This window comes from Lytechinus variegatus, chromosome 2, assembly GCF_018143015.1.
Source record: "Lytechinus variegatus isolate NC3 chromosome 2, Lvar_3.0, whole genome shotgun sequence".
Lineage (NCBI taxonomy): Eukaryota > Metazoa > Echinodermata > Echinoidea > Temnopleuroida > Toxopneustidae > Lytechinus > Lytechinus variegatus.
The window spans coordinates 67372650-67387038 of NC_054741.1; the positions used below are offsets into that span (position 1 = coordinate 67372650).

Genomic DNA, 14389 nt, shown 5'->3' on the forward strand with positions numbered 1-14389 from the left:
AAACTTGAACTTGATACAATTAATAATTTGTTAATGAAATGGTGAGTTCCAAAACAGGAAAATAAGTTGCCTATCCTTGGGATTTTCACAACTTTTCTATAAGTATGGTTCTACTTCACAAATTTCATACTTATCAATGATGTTCCACAATTACAGAGTAGGCGCTACATATTTTCCAACAAACACTAAACCCCCTGTATATATATATATATATATATATATATATATATATATATATATATATATATATATATATATATATATATATATATATATATATATATATATACAGAAAAAGAAGAATATTGATTACCAGTAAATTCAAATCTATCTATTTATGCATAGAATGATGTTTGAAAACTTCAAATGGCTTTCGCATATCCTGAATTTCGTTGTTGTTAATTTGTTGATTTTGTACGATTTCGATGGCGATTTTTATTAGATTGTATGGAAATATATTAAATTCAGTCGAACGGAATGTATTATCAAAGCATACTGGAAAAATTATAAAAATAGGGAAAAGTTTAAAAGAAAAAATAAACAAAATAATAAGCTGAGGCTTTTTATGTTATGTCATTACTACACCCATACCAGGGACATTTACTGATAATATAATGTGAACGTAAACATTGATAGACAATTTATATATACATGTACCGTTTAAGACTCTTTCTAAGTTTATTTGCGATGGGGTATCAAGCTTTACTGCAGATTAGGCATGTAAAACCCATTCTTTGGAATACTGGTGCAGACTAAATCGAATGGATTTAATGGTGAGGTCTGGGGGAAGAGAAAGGAGAGCGAGAGAAAGAGGAGGAAAGAGAAAGAAGAGAGAGAGAGGGAGAGAGACTATATAGAAGGCAGTGAAGAAACCTTATAATTCACTTCAGGAAGTTTGATGTTCAAATTACATAAAAAAGGGAAGAAGTAAAATCTATATCGTTTGATGCAACAGTAAAATAATAATGGAAAGGCTTTGGCAATACAGGTTTCAGGGCCCCGTCTTACAAAGAGTTGCGTGTGATCCGATCAACCACAACTATGGAAAGCCAGCAATGTCAACAAATGTTTTCAACATTTTCGAGATATGCTGTATATTCATACATCCACTGTTTTCTTGAAAATTTAGTGCCAAACCAACGTACCCTATCTGCCTTCCACTGTTTCTTTCAAACCTAATATCTGAATGTCTATCCATTTACTTCACACTGCATATCACTCTGATCATCTGTCATCCTTAAAAATCCCGATCTCAAATCACTAAAACATCTTGTCTCACAGCAACTCACACAACTCTTTTCCTCAACTCATTACACCTTCCAAGGAAATCATGTGTATAGCCTTCCACATTCTCGAAAGTTCATAGGTCTTGTTTGATACACAAATGCTATTTTTGCACATCATATTACACTGCAGTGTTACAGAAAATTTGTAAAGAAATGAAACATGATGAATGCAAAAAGGTGAGTTGTTGAAAGTATTTTAATAAACATAGAGATGAATTATATTTATAATTACATACCTTGTAAGTTTATCTTCAGTTTCTATATGTCACAATAGACAATTTAACATTTCGGTCAAGTGTTGGCAGCAAACAGATTATTGATCTGAAATTGATCAAGCATAGTGGAAGGCGGGGTAAGTTGAGCATAGGGGCAAGTTGAGCCACCGGCCCCAGGCCAATAATGAATGAGTCAGACATTGTGGTGGTGTCATGTATTGATGACCCATAGCATAACCCCTAACCCCACCACATTGTTTTCCACTTTGAAACAAAAAGTAGTTTTTGAGAGTGAAAAGTATGAATTTCAGCCCAAAAAGTAAAAAGAGTGTGAAATAGATAAGTACTTTATTCACACACACGTCTTTAAATATAGTAAAGACATGATAACAACATTGTTAGTCCAGGTATGGATCTTCATTCTTGTCATAGTCTTTTATATGATAGATGCATAATAAATGTGTGGATACAAAATTATAGCAATAAGTTGGGACTGGGGTAAGTTGAGCCAAACAGCATGGGGCAAGTTGAGCCATGGTAGTTCTTATGGTAATGTATCTTAAAAAACAAACAAATCATAAAAATCAATTGAAATGCAGGCTGAAAGGAGCAAATTTACATGACTGCTCTTTTCCTTTTAAAGGATGTTAGTATTTATAGAGATTTAGCAAGTGAAAAGACTTAAAACAAAAAAATTGACATGCTGGTTCTCCCCCATACATTTTGAAAATAGTTTTTGTGGCTCAACTTACCCCAGACGGTGGCACAACTTACCCCATATATGGGGCAAGTTGAGCCATTTGACATCGGTTTCTTTCAAAGGTCATGATGACTTTCAGTGTGGGGATAGAAAGTTATATGTAGGTGAAAAACATTTCCCAAGAATCAAATTTAAAGGCAAGGTACTTATTTCTACAAAAGTACTAGTCATAACAATTCTAACATGCAAAATGCAAGAAGTGTCACAACTTACCCCGCCTTCCCCTACTGGAAAATTATCTGCATTGAATTACATGACTGCCCGGCTTGATACCTGCAATAAGTCACACAGTATGCACATCTCATGATAGTGTGAACTTCAAACCTATTTTTCATCCTGTTGAAGGAATTGCTCCTTGAAATTCTTTTACAATCAATCAAGTAGTTACATGTAGCTGGGTAATAATGGATCAATTTCAACAATTTATACATCATTATAAAGCATCATTATGCCTTTTTTAAATATGAAAAACTGAGAATTCATTTTGGTCAAGTTATTGTCTGTTTTAAGCCTGGCAGTCACATATAAGTCATGTGTGTGAGATCCATCTGACACTTCTCTCTTGATTCTGGGACCTATAATACAAAGGTTTACAATAAATTGCCAAAAGCAATTCTGATTGGTTTCAGACAGTGTGTTGAACAAAATACACTTGTAACAATAATCTTGGTTGGCCAATGTCATTCAAAGTTTGATTGCAAACCTTATCAGTCAAGGAAACTCCCGCTTTTGCGAGAGCGACAGAATCTCGAATAACAGGGATTTGTGGTCGCATGACGTAATCTTTTAGGATCTCACCGAATAGCTTTCCTGTACAAAGTGAATGGGGTTTTTTGACATACCCTCACTAAAAAATTCATATAAAAAAAGCACCACGGTGGCGGATTTTTATTTTCAAATATGTTAAAGAAAACTAAATTTCTCATCTATATTCGAAAAAAGAGAATTCGCCACCATGAAGCTTGGATGCTATTGAAGAAAGAAGACACATTTATGATGAAAAAATGCAAGCAAAAGTTCTCGTAAGAGGACGTTAGTCTCTGCGTTCAGCCTTTGTGCCGCGATACTCCGCTGCATGTTGTAGCCGAACGTGTGGTGTGTGTGTACTGCGTGTACAAAGTGTGCATAGAGCTATGGTACTACCATGGACCTTCCATGATCATGCTGAAAGTTATTTTGGGTACGGCATTACGTAATATCTGATAAGAAAGACTTGGAAAATATATTCGTTCCCATGGTAATAACCTCTAACCAGCTCTCCGGCGGTTAGTGCTATCATGGGCTAAATGGAAAATGGACATGCAGTTCTCGATAATGTTCATAATCTAAACCATTGATCTCACACCTGTTCACTGCTAGCATGGATCATGTCGAATGGAGAATGGTCATGATCATAATGACATCATGATATTGCTTGTAACTCATCTGGGCTGGACGTTTGGGGGAAGTTTGGACATGGATCGAGCTGACAGGCAGACTTTTATAATGCACTTGATTTGGTGACCGCTAGCCCCAATACTTTGCAGTATGTTTGTTTTGAAGGTGAATACAGTATACTTTTTTTCCAATTCGTTGGCTTCGTCAACCAGCCAATGATTGTTTTAGGACAGACCTGTATTCGGCATGTTTTGAAATTGCATATCGATTTAATAATTTCCATGACTTCCGCCGGCACTAGTAGTGGAAATAATATTATAATGTATTGATCATGGATTGTGCAGCAGATCATAAGCTGAAGATGAATGCTCAGGAATTATGCATGAAAGTTGGATATTACGGATATACATGACGGTGGATCCAAAAATATGGTCTAATTACGGCACATTTAACGTCCGGATTAAGGGTAAGTGATGAACGAAAATCAAATTGAATGCTTGACAATAAATAAGAGAGAGGGGGAGAGAGAGGCACATGTTTTACAGATAACAATGTCCCGAACAATGCACGGTTGTATATACGCGTATACATTTTCACCGCTCTTACCGAGTGTTTCGCGCACATGCATTAGGGTCTGAAAACAGCAGAGAAAGACTACACAGGGCAAAGGTTTTCAGTGGTGATTCATGCTTCGGTGAACGCAACTATCTCGAAAAAGGGACTTTTCAAACGATCTCGGAAAACCGGGAGTTTCCCTGACTGCTTATGGGGTCAAGATAATGTTATGCTTTCTCAGAAACTGAAGCCATTTCCAGCAGTTGCTTTTGATCTGTGCTGGAACTCTTGCCCTGACAATGTGCCATGTTACAATTCAGTGGGCTGTTCCATAGAGCTGTTCGTAAGTTCAGAATGACTTTAAGAACAACTGGTGATCCTTTCTTGTGGTAAATGATATACATCATTAAACGTTCACTGGTGATTACTCAGTACTTAAAAAAGGTTCATCAGTCATTTCTTAAAGTCGCTTTTTACTTAAGCCCCTTTCACAATTGGTGGTGCGACTGCTTATAACAGTTGCGATTCTATGCAACGTATATTGTGACCAAACGATCGCCGAGCAATTGTGAAAGCCCTTTACGAACATCTTTATGAAACAGCCCCAAGGTCTGTTTAATATAAGGGCCGATTTTTTTTTAAGATGACCCATTTCTATTTTTGTGAGAATTACTAAGGCTACAGTCACACCAATGAAACTGACTCCAAACCGACTGATAGTAGGTCATTAGTAATAACGTAATAGCTTTTGTTGGTCTGTGGTCAGTATCATGGGTGTGACTGTGGCATAAGGGTCAGAGATGCCAAGTTCAAAGACCAGGGCCCAGTCTTACAAAGAGTTATGATTGATCCAATCAATTGTAACTTTATGGAAATCCATCAGTGTCATAATTTTTTTTCTTTAAAGGTCAAGTCCACCCCAGAAAAAAGTTGATTGAAATAAATAGAGAAAAATCAAACATGAATAACGCTGAAAACTTCATCAAAATCGGATGTAAAATAAGAAAAGTTTTGCTTATTTTTCACAAAACAGTTCTGTGCTCAACTCAGTGATATGCAAATGAGAGAGTCGATGATGTCACTCACTATTTCTTTTGTCAAGAAAACAGTTAATGTATGAATACACCTCATAACTAGAAAATATTTTGAAGAAACACGTATTATAGATGTTGACGTTGCTGACTTTCCATAGTTGTGACTGATTGGATCAATTGCAACTCTTTGTAAGATGGGGCCCAGCTATGCATGAGATTTTCTATGATTCAGCGTGGGATTGCAGGCATTGGTCATATGGGGATAGGCTGTGATACATGCATGAGAAAGATATTTTTGGTGATGAGCAAGAGTCCCTAATGGGGGAGTATCACACATAATGCGCGAGTCTTGACATGTCTGTAGGGTTAGTGGAAGAAGGTAGACGAGTGAGTAAGGTAAGCGGTGTTTCCTGACTAATTCATTCTCAGCCAATCAGAAGCAAGGATTTCGGTAGCTTACAACAGTTGTCAGCGAAAAACACTATTTGTTTCATGAAATGCTCTTTAATAAAAATTAATCAATAAGAATTGGTCTCTGGGAGAGCATGGTGTGCTGCCAAGCTATCATTGAATTGGGCCAATACTGTACATGCGTGAGATTGCTCCTCTTTGACCTACACAAAGATAATATTCCATGATCGTAATATGGCTCAAGCAGCTGAAACTAGTGTCCCTTCAACTACTATCCTTGTATGTGACTTGGCAAGGAAAGAGAAATATTCAAGGAACATGACATTGTCTAAATACATGTATCTCTGTGTACGAGCCAATACCCCTCAATGGCGTATTGCTTCTGCTTGAAGCCTGCAGTATAGCCTCCACATACTCTAAATACCAATAAAATAGATGCATGTATATGTTGAGTCCTTTATTTGCACAATAAAAACCAGTCAGACTTCCTTTGCTGGGTATACACCAATCTTGGAAGTTGTATGAAGAAGGCTTCTCATTGGTCGTACCATTATATGAAGGCTTCTGATTGGTAAGTTGTGTCTCTGGCCTTGATGAAATCACTGTCAACTATCTGGCTTGGATCCTGACTTACTTAACTGCAAAAGAATAGAGAAGATAAATGAAAAATATTGTAAACATTTAATGAATGATATGCACTTGATATGAGGGTTCCATGACAATTGCTCTGGCGACAATTGCTCCAAATGGCCCGAATTCTCAAAAGAGGTTTCAATTGTACCATGGTTTTGTACCCCCTCCAAGTTTCTTGAAACCATGGATTGTACTCCATGGGGGTACAATCCAATTTTCTAATTCACCAACAATGGTTTCATTTGTACCATGGCACAATTGAAACCTCAGTTTCACAAACTAATCAAATGACTAACTTCAACCCTGGATTAAACAATATACCAGAAACCTAACAGAAAACCCTATTGCAAACCTAACCCTACATCCCAGACGAAATAAAGCCCAGAGCAATTGTCGCAAGAGCAAACGTCGTGTCACCAATTTGAGATACATAGCTCAGATTGAAATAGAGTGAAATCTGTGAAGACATGTGTAATAGAATGGGAAGTTTGTTTAATCCCATCTCATTTTCATTGATCTTTCTTTTGCCATTTTGTGACTTTGGTTTCTGAATTTAATTAATTTGATAGGCTATATTCTCTCTGTGATTGAACTAATCTCTTAATTATTGGCATGGGCTTAGTAAAGATTATTGAAGCTTGCCTGTGTTTAAAAATATTGTTCATTTTGTCTGAGTGGAATTTATGCAGTGTCCTTGTAAAGTTTGATCAGTTTCATTTGGAACCCATTTTAATAGAGGTGTAGAGATGTCAGGATTTAAAACCCACAGCTTCAATCATGTTTACAGTCACAGGGCTCATCTACATCACCTCTATCAAAATAGCCAGGGGGCATTTCATTAAAGTTGTCAGCACAGACAAGTTCAATAAAATCCTTGGTTTTGATTGGCTCAGACATTCTGGCCTCTGACTGTTACTATGGTAACTCTCAGAGAAAGACGGCCTTGTCTGTGCTGACAGCTTTTATGAAACGATCTTCTGGTTGTTGTTGCAAATAGAATGGGTTGCAATCTATCGCATGTATTTTTTATCCTTATGGAAGTGAAAAGAGTAATTCGTATTTGAAGCAATATACTAATAAATAATTCAACTTGATTTTCAACAATCAAAAGCATGCATTTGGCACTCGGGAGTCAATTTTTTTTATCATTTTCTTTTAATTTTATGCAACCCTATCAGGAATGATCTCCCAGATCGCAGCACCAAACTGGAGGAGTGTACATGATCATGAATATGAAATACATGAAGTACCATGTGTAGATCATGAAGGACGATATATTGATTCTAAGCAATGTTATTGTAAGGGATAGATGCACATCTGCTTTATTAAATTACAGACTACAGTCTCGTCTAATACTTAAAGGGTAGCAAACTTTATATTGCTCTAATAAAGCAGCATCAACATGGGCTCCATTTCCACAACTCAGGTAAATTATCATCTCTGAGAATTTTCTTCAAAGAAATAACAAAATCAGCTCTGGCACTCAAATATGAGACAATTGGAAAAGGCCCACAGGAACCATGGGCGTGTTTCAGCAATCTCTAGGTATGTTCAGCATAACTTTATGTATGACTGGTGTCCTTTTTTATCTGAACACTGAATTAGACTTTCAATAATTTTTATTCCCATAAGCTTTCAAGTAGTGAAATAAAATGGAGATAAAGAGGGGGGGGGGGGGAAGAAGAAAAAAGAGTTACCAGTATCAAGACACATTGGTCTTTTAACTCTGTGTTAACTTTATTAGTCAACTGACATTTCAAAAATTCACAATCTTGTCATTTAGACCCCCCACCACAATACCCAGGCCCCACCCCTGTGCATTCTCTACATAATTCAATCACAATCTAAAGACCCACTTCCTTTATCATTAATTTTTATGTTTAAACTGGGTGTTCTCTATGAAGGATTTGCATAAAATACATTTGCAATACAGTTTCTAGATATAAATCTTGATATTATGTTCTAATGGAAGAGGACATCAGATTCAATTTTTATAAGTGTTATAAACCAGGGGGTATTTCTCAAAGATTTAAGCATGACTAAAATTGCATTTACACTCTCAGATGAGTGCAGTGCATTACCGTAACCACATCAGATCAAACTCCAAGACGCTACTGCACAGTTATCAATGGGGTTATATTGTTGCATAAAGGGTCGTTAAACAATGTTGCCTGGGCTTATAACTGGCGATAGACGATTAATAGCCCTGAACTCCCCTCCGTGCATGAGTAAACATTACGCATGGCGCGCCCGCAATACCCCGATGACCAAGAGTCAGTGTCAAGGTCAGTTGAGAGTTCTGTGTCCGGTCAAGTCAAGTACGTGTTCAGCAGCAACAGGCAGGACCTCCAGACCGTGCTGGACACCATGTACTACCAAGGGAGTTTAGACACTTTGGAGGGGCATTAATTCAGTAAGTGCCTCTCACTCTCACCATATTTATTCATTACTATGTTAGATGCCATGTGCACAGTGCCATTAAAGCAGGACTTCACATCACATTCAATTCCATCTAACCCCCACGATTAAGATAAGAAGCCAAAGTAAGCAATATATGTAGATCAAGGTCAACACTGGCTGTTAAAAAAAGAAGATACTTACATGCTTGATAACATCAACCCAGTCCCATCCTCTTGGTCTTTCACCCTTAAAATCTATACAAAGATAAAAAACAGATTAACAGTTATAAATTAGTGGAGGGAGAATTGGCACTTTTGATATTTATTTACTTTGTCAAATAAAATGAAAATATAACTTCGGGAGGTTTCTATGGCAAAGAAGATTGAGTGTAGTAGTTTCACTGTGCCCCATGTGTTGGTCCTGAAAAAGGATCACCAAAACTTGATATTTCAACAGTGGATTTATGTCCTCTTCAGGAATATGAAAGTAACTACAAAGCATACTTATTCTATCAACACTATTTTGATCATAACTAGTGTTGGAGTAATTAAATCTGATCTTTAAAAGCATCAATAATCATGGATTTATGTGTATTGCCTGAAAAATCTGCCATTAACAAAGTTGCACATATATTAACATTTTTGAATAGTGAGTTCTAGAGAACAAAATGTTGTGTAACCTGAGAACCAGAGACATCATAAATGAAGACGCAACAGATGTTTGAGACTTCAAGGCAAAAAGGTGGGGAAAATGCTGCAACTTTATGTTCCAAACAATTAAACAAAACATCAGGAGAGGGTGGGGAAAAACATTTTGCTCCTGGGTCTATGTGGTGTATATTTGACTGAAAAGACAACCATGAATGAAAACCTTTCCAAAGCATTTTCCAAGGGAGTTGACAAACATTCTGATTTGCCCTTATTATTTGCAACTTTTAAAAGATCTTAAAATTCCCTGAGCTGTATAAAAACCCCAGAATTTGCTTCACTACCATGCTGAGCAAAGAAACATGGCCTCACTGTGAAACAGCATAGGTGGGTCTGTACGCAAACATGGTTTACTCCAAATGATGTAAGTGTTCTATGACTTACTTGTTCTTTCAGTAATTCTTCTCTTCTGAGCTTTGGTGAGTTGTTCCTTCTTCTCTTTGACCTTAGCAACCAAAGGAACATGGACAGTCTCTTCCTTTTCTTCCTGTTTATTTGTAAAAGAATCACAACACAACAGGAATGTCATTACTAAGCCTGGGACACATGAAATTTTTTACCATTCTATTATTTCCTGAAAAAATAATCAAATGATTTGATTGTTTGTCGGGAATCACGCCTTTCAAGTCACAGCAGTTGAATGACTTTATGGTGACCTCCCGAATGAAGAAATCTCCATCAAAGTCACATGTTTATCATAAATGAAAGTAGGCCCTGTTCCCCCTTCTCCATGATTTTTATATCAAAAGAAACTACATGAAATGAGATTAAATCTTTCAGTTTATTGTTCCAATGAAAATCTTTCCTAAATCAATGCTGGTACCCTGGTATTATGCATGCATCCCTCCAAGTGCCACACCTCTGCATATGAATGAATCAGCCCAGTCCAAAGCCCAAAGACGTCTTAGTAAACAACTCATTCATGAGGTATTCTATGAGACTGACACGCCAGTTGTGCATTTCACTTCTTTGAAAATTTAATCCCTTGCCAACACCATGTCTCCACCCCCACTTGTGGCGCTGCCCATGATGCTACACATTTCAAAAAAATATTTTTCATTTTAAATATCTTTCAAAATTACAAATTTTTATCATTTGAACCTACATGTATAACTGGGTCTATTTTGGGAGATTAGTCGAGAAAGTAGCGGTTACAGCGTGCGCGTGTTGGAATTTTGTTTTGATTGCGTGAGGGGGATATAAAAAAGGTTGCATTGTTTTGAAACATGAAAGGAATTCTCTGGCTCCCACCCCCTATCTCTCTCTTCCTCACACACACAGACAGATGGGGAGAGGGGTCAGTTTATTTCTGAAGTCATGACCTTTCCTGATAAGGGAATGCATGTGGCTTCTTCTTCTTTGTTTCCCAAAAAGTTTCATTGGCTATCGAAGGTCCAATCAGCTCAAGTGAGCTGGTTGTGTGTTTCTGTTTTGAGCATGCAGACATATATTGTGTATCGAGGGCAAGACCCGGTGGGATTAACATTTTCGGAGCTCTTTCAGGTCGGTGTTTAACTGTGAATGTGATACAATCATTGATCATTTTTGTCAAATTACCTCGGTAACATTTTTAAAACCTGTATCAAGTATTCAACAAGTGGAATGCCTCTGGCCGTCTCACCTGCATCACTCGATTCAACATAGCAGCAGTGATGACTTTAAGAACTACTATAACTCGCACTAGATGTTCAGTGATACTTGGTTACTCTTATTTCCACGTTTTATGAACTAGACAAATACACCTACAGAGATAGGATGGTAATTCAATAAATACCCCCATTTTGGCCAAAGTTCATTGACCTTTGACCTTGATCATGTGATCTCAAACTTGAACAGGATGTTCAGTGATACTTGATTACTATTATGTCCAAGTTTCATGAATCAGATCCAAAAACTTTTAAAGTTTTGATTGTAATTCAACAGATACCCCCAATTCGGCCAAAGTTCATTGACCCTAAATGACCTTTGACCTTGGTCATGTGATGTGAAACTCATGCAGGATGTTTAGTGATACTTGATTAATCTTATGTCCAAGTTTCATGAACTAGGTCCATATACTTTCTAAGTTATGATGACATTTCAAAAACTTAACCTCAGGTTAAGATTTTGATGTTGATTCCCCCAACATGGTCTAAGTTCATTGACCCTAAATGACCTTTGACCTTGGTCATGTGACATGAAACTCTACTAGGATGTTCAGTAATACTTGATTAACCTTATAGCCAAGTTTCATGAACTAGGTCCATATACTTTCTAAGTTATGATGTCATTTAAAAAACTTAACCTTAGGTTAAGATTTGATGTTGACGCCGCCGCCGTCGGAAAAGCGGCGCCTATAGTCTCACTCTGCTATGCAGGTGAGACAAAACCATTGTTATCATTGTTATCTTGTCATTTTGTTATCATTATTTAAGTATTCGAGTTATCCCAACGTCATAATAAAACATTCGATTGGTGTAAATTTTGCTAATCGATTGGCGATCGGCAGTAAGCCATTCAAACCATTCGATCAATCGATGTTTACTCCCAGGCTTAGTCATTACACAATTTCCTGTTCCACTATACATGTACATCAAAATAAGTGTAATTTTCTATACAACTATGCAATAAAATTGTGTAATATTTCTGGATGCTGAATGTGCTTGATAAAGTCAGCAAAAATTGAAAGTGTGATGCTGTGAAACTATCTGAAGTGTCATTTCAGTTGTTGCGCAGATCTTCTATTTTAGATCTAATCAATTCAAATTAAAAAAATCACTCGTACATGCAACTTTTGGGTCTTATTTTCCCATATCTTACTTTATTTTGTCATCTAATGAGTGTTTCACTTTTGCATAACATGTATACCAACATTTTCATATCTGGTAACAAGGAAAAATTGTTTGGAAATACTTAAATAACAAATGAAGGAAAATACTGGTATTTCTTGCAAATTTGCAATTGCACAGGTCAACCAAATCTGCACAGATTTAGAGGCAAGATGACCATCAGAATAAAAAATAACCAGAATAAAAAATAACTAAAATATCAAAGTCATGACCCACATCAGGGTCAATGTCAGAATTGGTGTCTGCACTGGTGTTGAATTTTATTTACATGAGAATAGGGTAAAGATGTCTTCTTGAAAATTTATAGGATTCTAGTTCACTCTGGGAAAACAAGAAAAGAGAAGATGTAACAAACTGTTTACAGGAACTGCATAGCTGGTCTCTGTACAAACTTTATGGCCTGAATTCACAAGGGAGATTTCAAAGTCATGGTTTCAAAACATGGTTCATGCCATTTCATGCATTTATTATGTGTATATTGAGCACATCCAATGGTGAATGCAATTTTTTTTTCACAATGCACTTAATTGACAATTGTTACTACAGTTACATCATTAATGAACTCACTTTTTTTTAACTGATGAGTACACATTTTAGTTTCTGTTAACTGATAGCAGTAACCAGAAACCTTAATGACAGGCATAAATTTAGCATCCTGTGATAAGTGTGTATTCATTATTAAACAATATCTCAATATACTTAAAGTGTAATTAATGCATAAAACCTGCATAGACCATGGTTTCAATCAAACCAGACTCAAAACAACCTTTGTTAATGCAGGCCTATATGAATTTCATAAATCAGCAGTTAATTTATTATTTGAGAGGAAAATAATTACCTTTGGTACAATTACTTCTTCTTCTTGAGCAGACATCAAGTCTTCTGCATTCTCTTTGGCAAACTCAAATAAGGTAAAGGTCATTGCACTATCTAGCCACTGTGCTGCCTTTAATTAAAGGGAAAGATAAACATTAAGAGATAGTTCAAATTGAAAGTACAATTAGGGAACTTTGGAGTTATGAAAACAAGAAAAAAAGCAAAGAGGATGTTAATGTTTAAAATCAAAATGAAAACTTGTCTGTACCTGCTCAGCTGTAAATTATGGTCTGTCCTGACAATTTCATGTCCAGAGTGTAAAGACACCTGCTTGAGTGTCACTTTAGTAGACCGCGCAAGTAAGGCAAATCTTGCTAAAGCTCTTCCTTCAATTCCGTTTTCCATAAACTTTCTATCATGACATCATTGGTAACAGTTTTACCGGCAAAAGATATACAGACTGGCAACATATCCTTGTCTCTTTGTGCTCAATGAAATACCCCAATACCCCCCCCCCCAAAAAAAAATATCCCTTTTGTTTCAGGAAACTACAAATTAATGCCCTGTAGCTCTAATCAAAGTTTAAGAAATAACAAACCTTGCATCGCAATGCTTGTTGACAAGAAATTCAACCAACAGAAATCAGTTTTCATTATTAGCTTTTCCAAATCAAAGTGATTGAGAATCTGAATTAGTACTGAATAGCAAGTTCTGGGCCCCGTCAAAGAGTTGCGATTGATTCGCTCAATTACAACTATGGAAAGCCAGCAAAGTCTACATATAAATTCTTGTTTGTTCAAAACATTTTCTAGATATGATGTATATTCATACATTCTCTGTTTTATTGACAATTCTGTGAGCTTCTTTTGTTTTTAAAGGAGATTGTGCAAATTTTTCCCAAAGAAAAAAATTATGTCAGTGATGGATTTCCATGAGGGTGATCGGATCAATTGTAACTCTTTGTAAGACGGGGCCCACGTGACGCAAAACTTCCAAACAGCCTTACAAAACAGCTCCTCTGTGTATCAAACTGGTTGATAGGAGATACAGCTTATTGTCAAAATGGTTTCATTGCAAAAATCAGAATTTTGTAAAATAATGATATTATTACATGGCTATACCACACTTTTGGTATGATCTAATGATGTCCAGTTAAACTGAAGTCATATACCAAATTTCCAGAGTTACTTTGGTCCATGTGTATGGGACTTTGCATGGGAATTTCCCATGTGTATGGGACTGTAAGAACTCATTCAAATTTCATCACATAAATGCCATTTTAGTGCAGAACTATATACCAATTTATACTAGGTACATGTGGTCCTTTAATGCAAGCAATGCCCTCATCAGTAAATTATACCTTTGCT

General features: G+C 36.5%; 1 protein-coding gene across 1 annotated transcript in view; it reads right to left on the reverse strand.

Annotated features, from left to right (window-relative positions):
- Nucleotides 1–5984: 5984 nt before the first annotated feature.
- Nucleotides 5985–14389, reverse strand: part of LOC121408740 (RWD domain-containing protein 4-like) — a 37671-nt gene continuing 29266 nt past the window's right edge. Inside the window, exons 5-8 of the mRNA XM_041600355.1 lie at nucleotides 13045–13152; nucleotides 9763–9865; nucleotides 8873–8925; nucleotides 5985–6276 (exon numbers count right to left, since the gene is read on the reverse strand). Coding sequence (XP_041456289.1) covers nucleotides 6244–6276; nucleotides 8873–8925; nucleotides 9763–9865; nucleotides 13045–13152 — 297 coding nt within the window. The 3' untranslated portion in view covers nucleotides 5985–6243. The remainder of the gene's footprint in view (nucleotides 6277–8872; nucleotides 8926–9762; nucleotides 9866–13044; nucleotides 13153–14389) is intronic.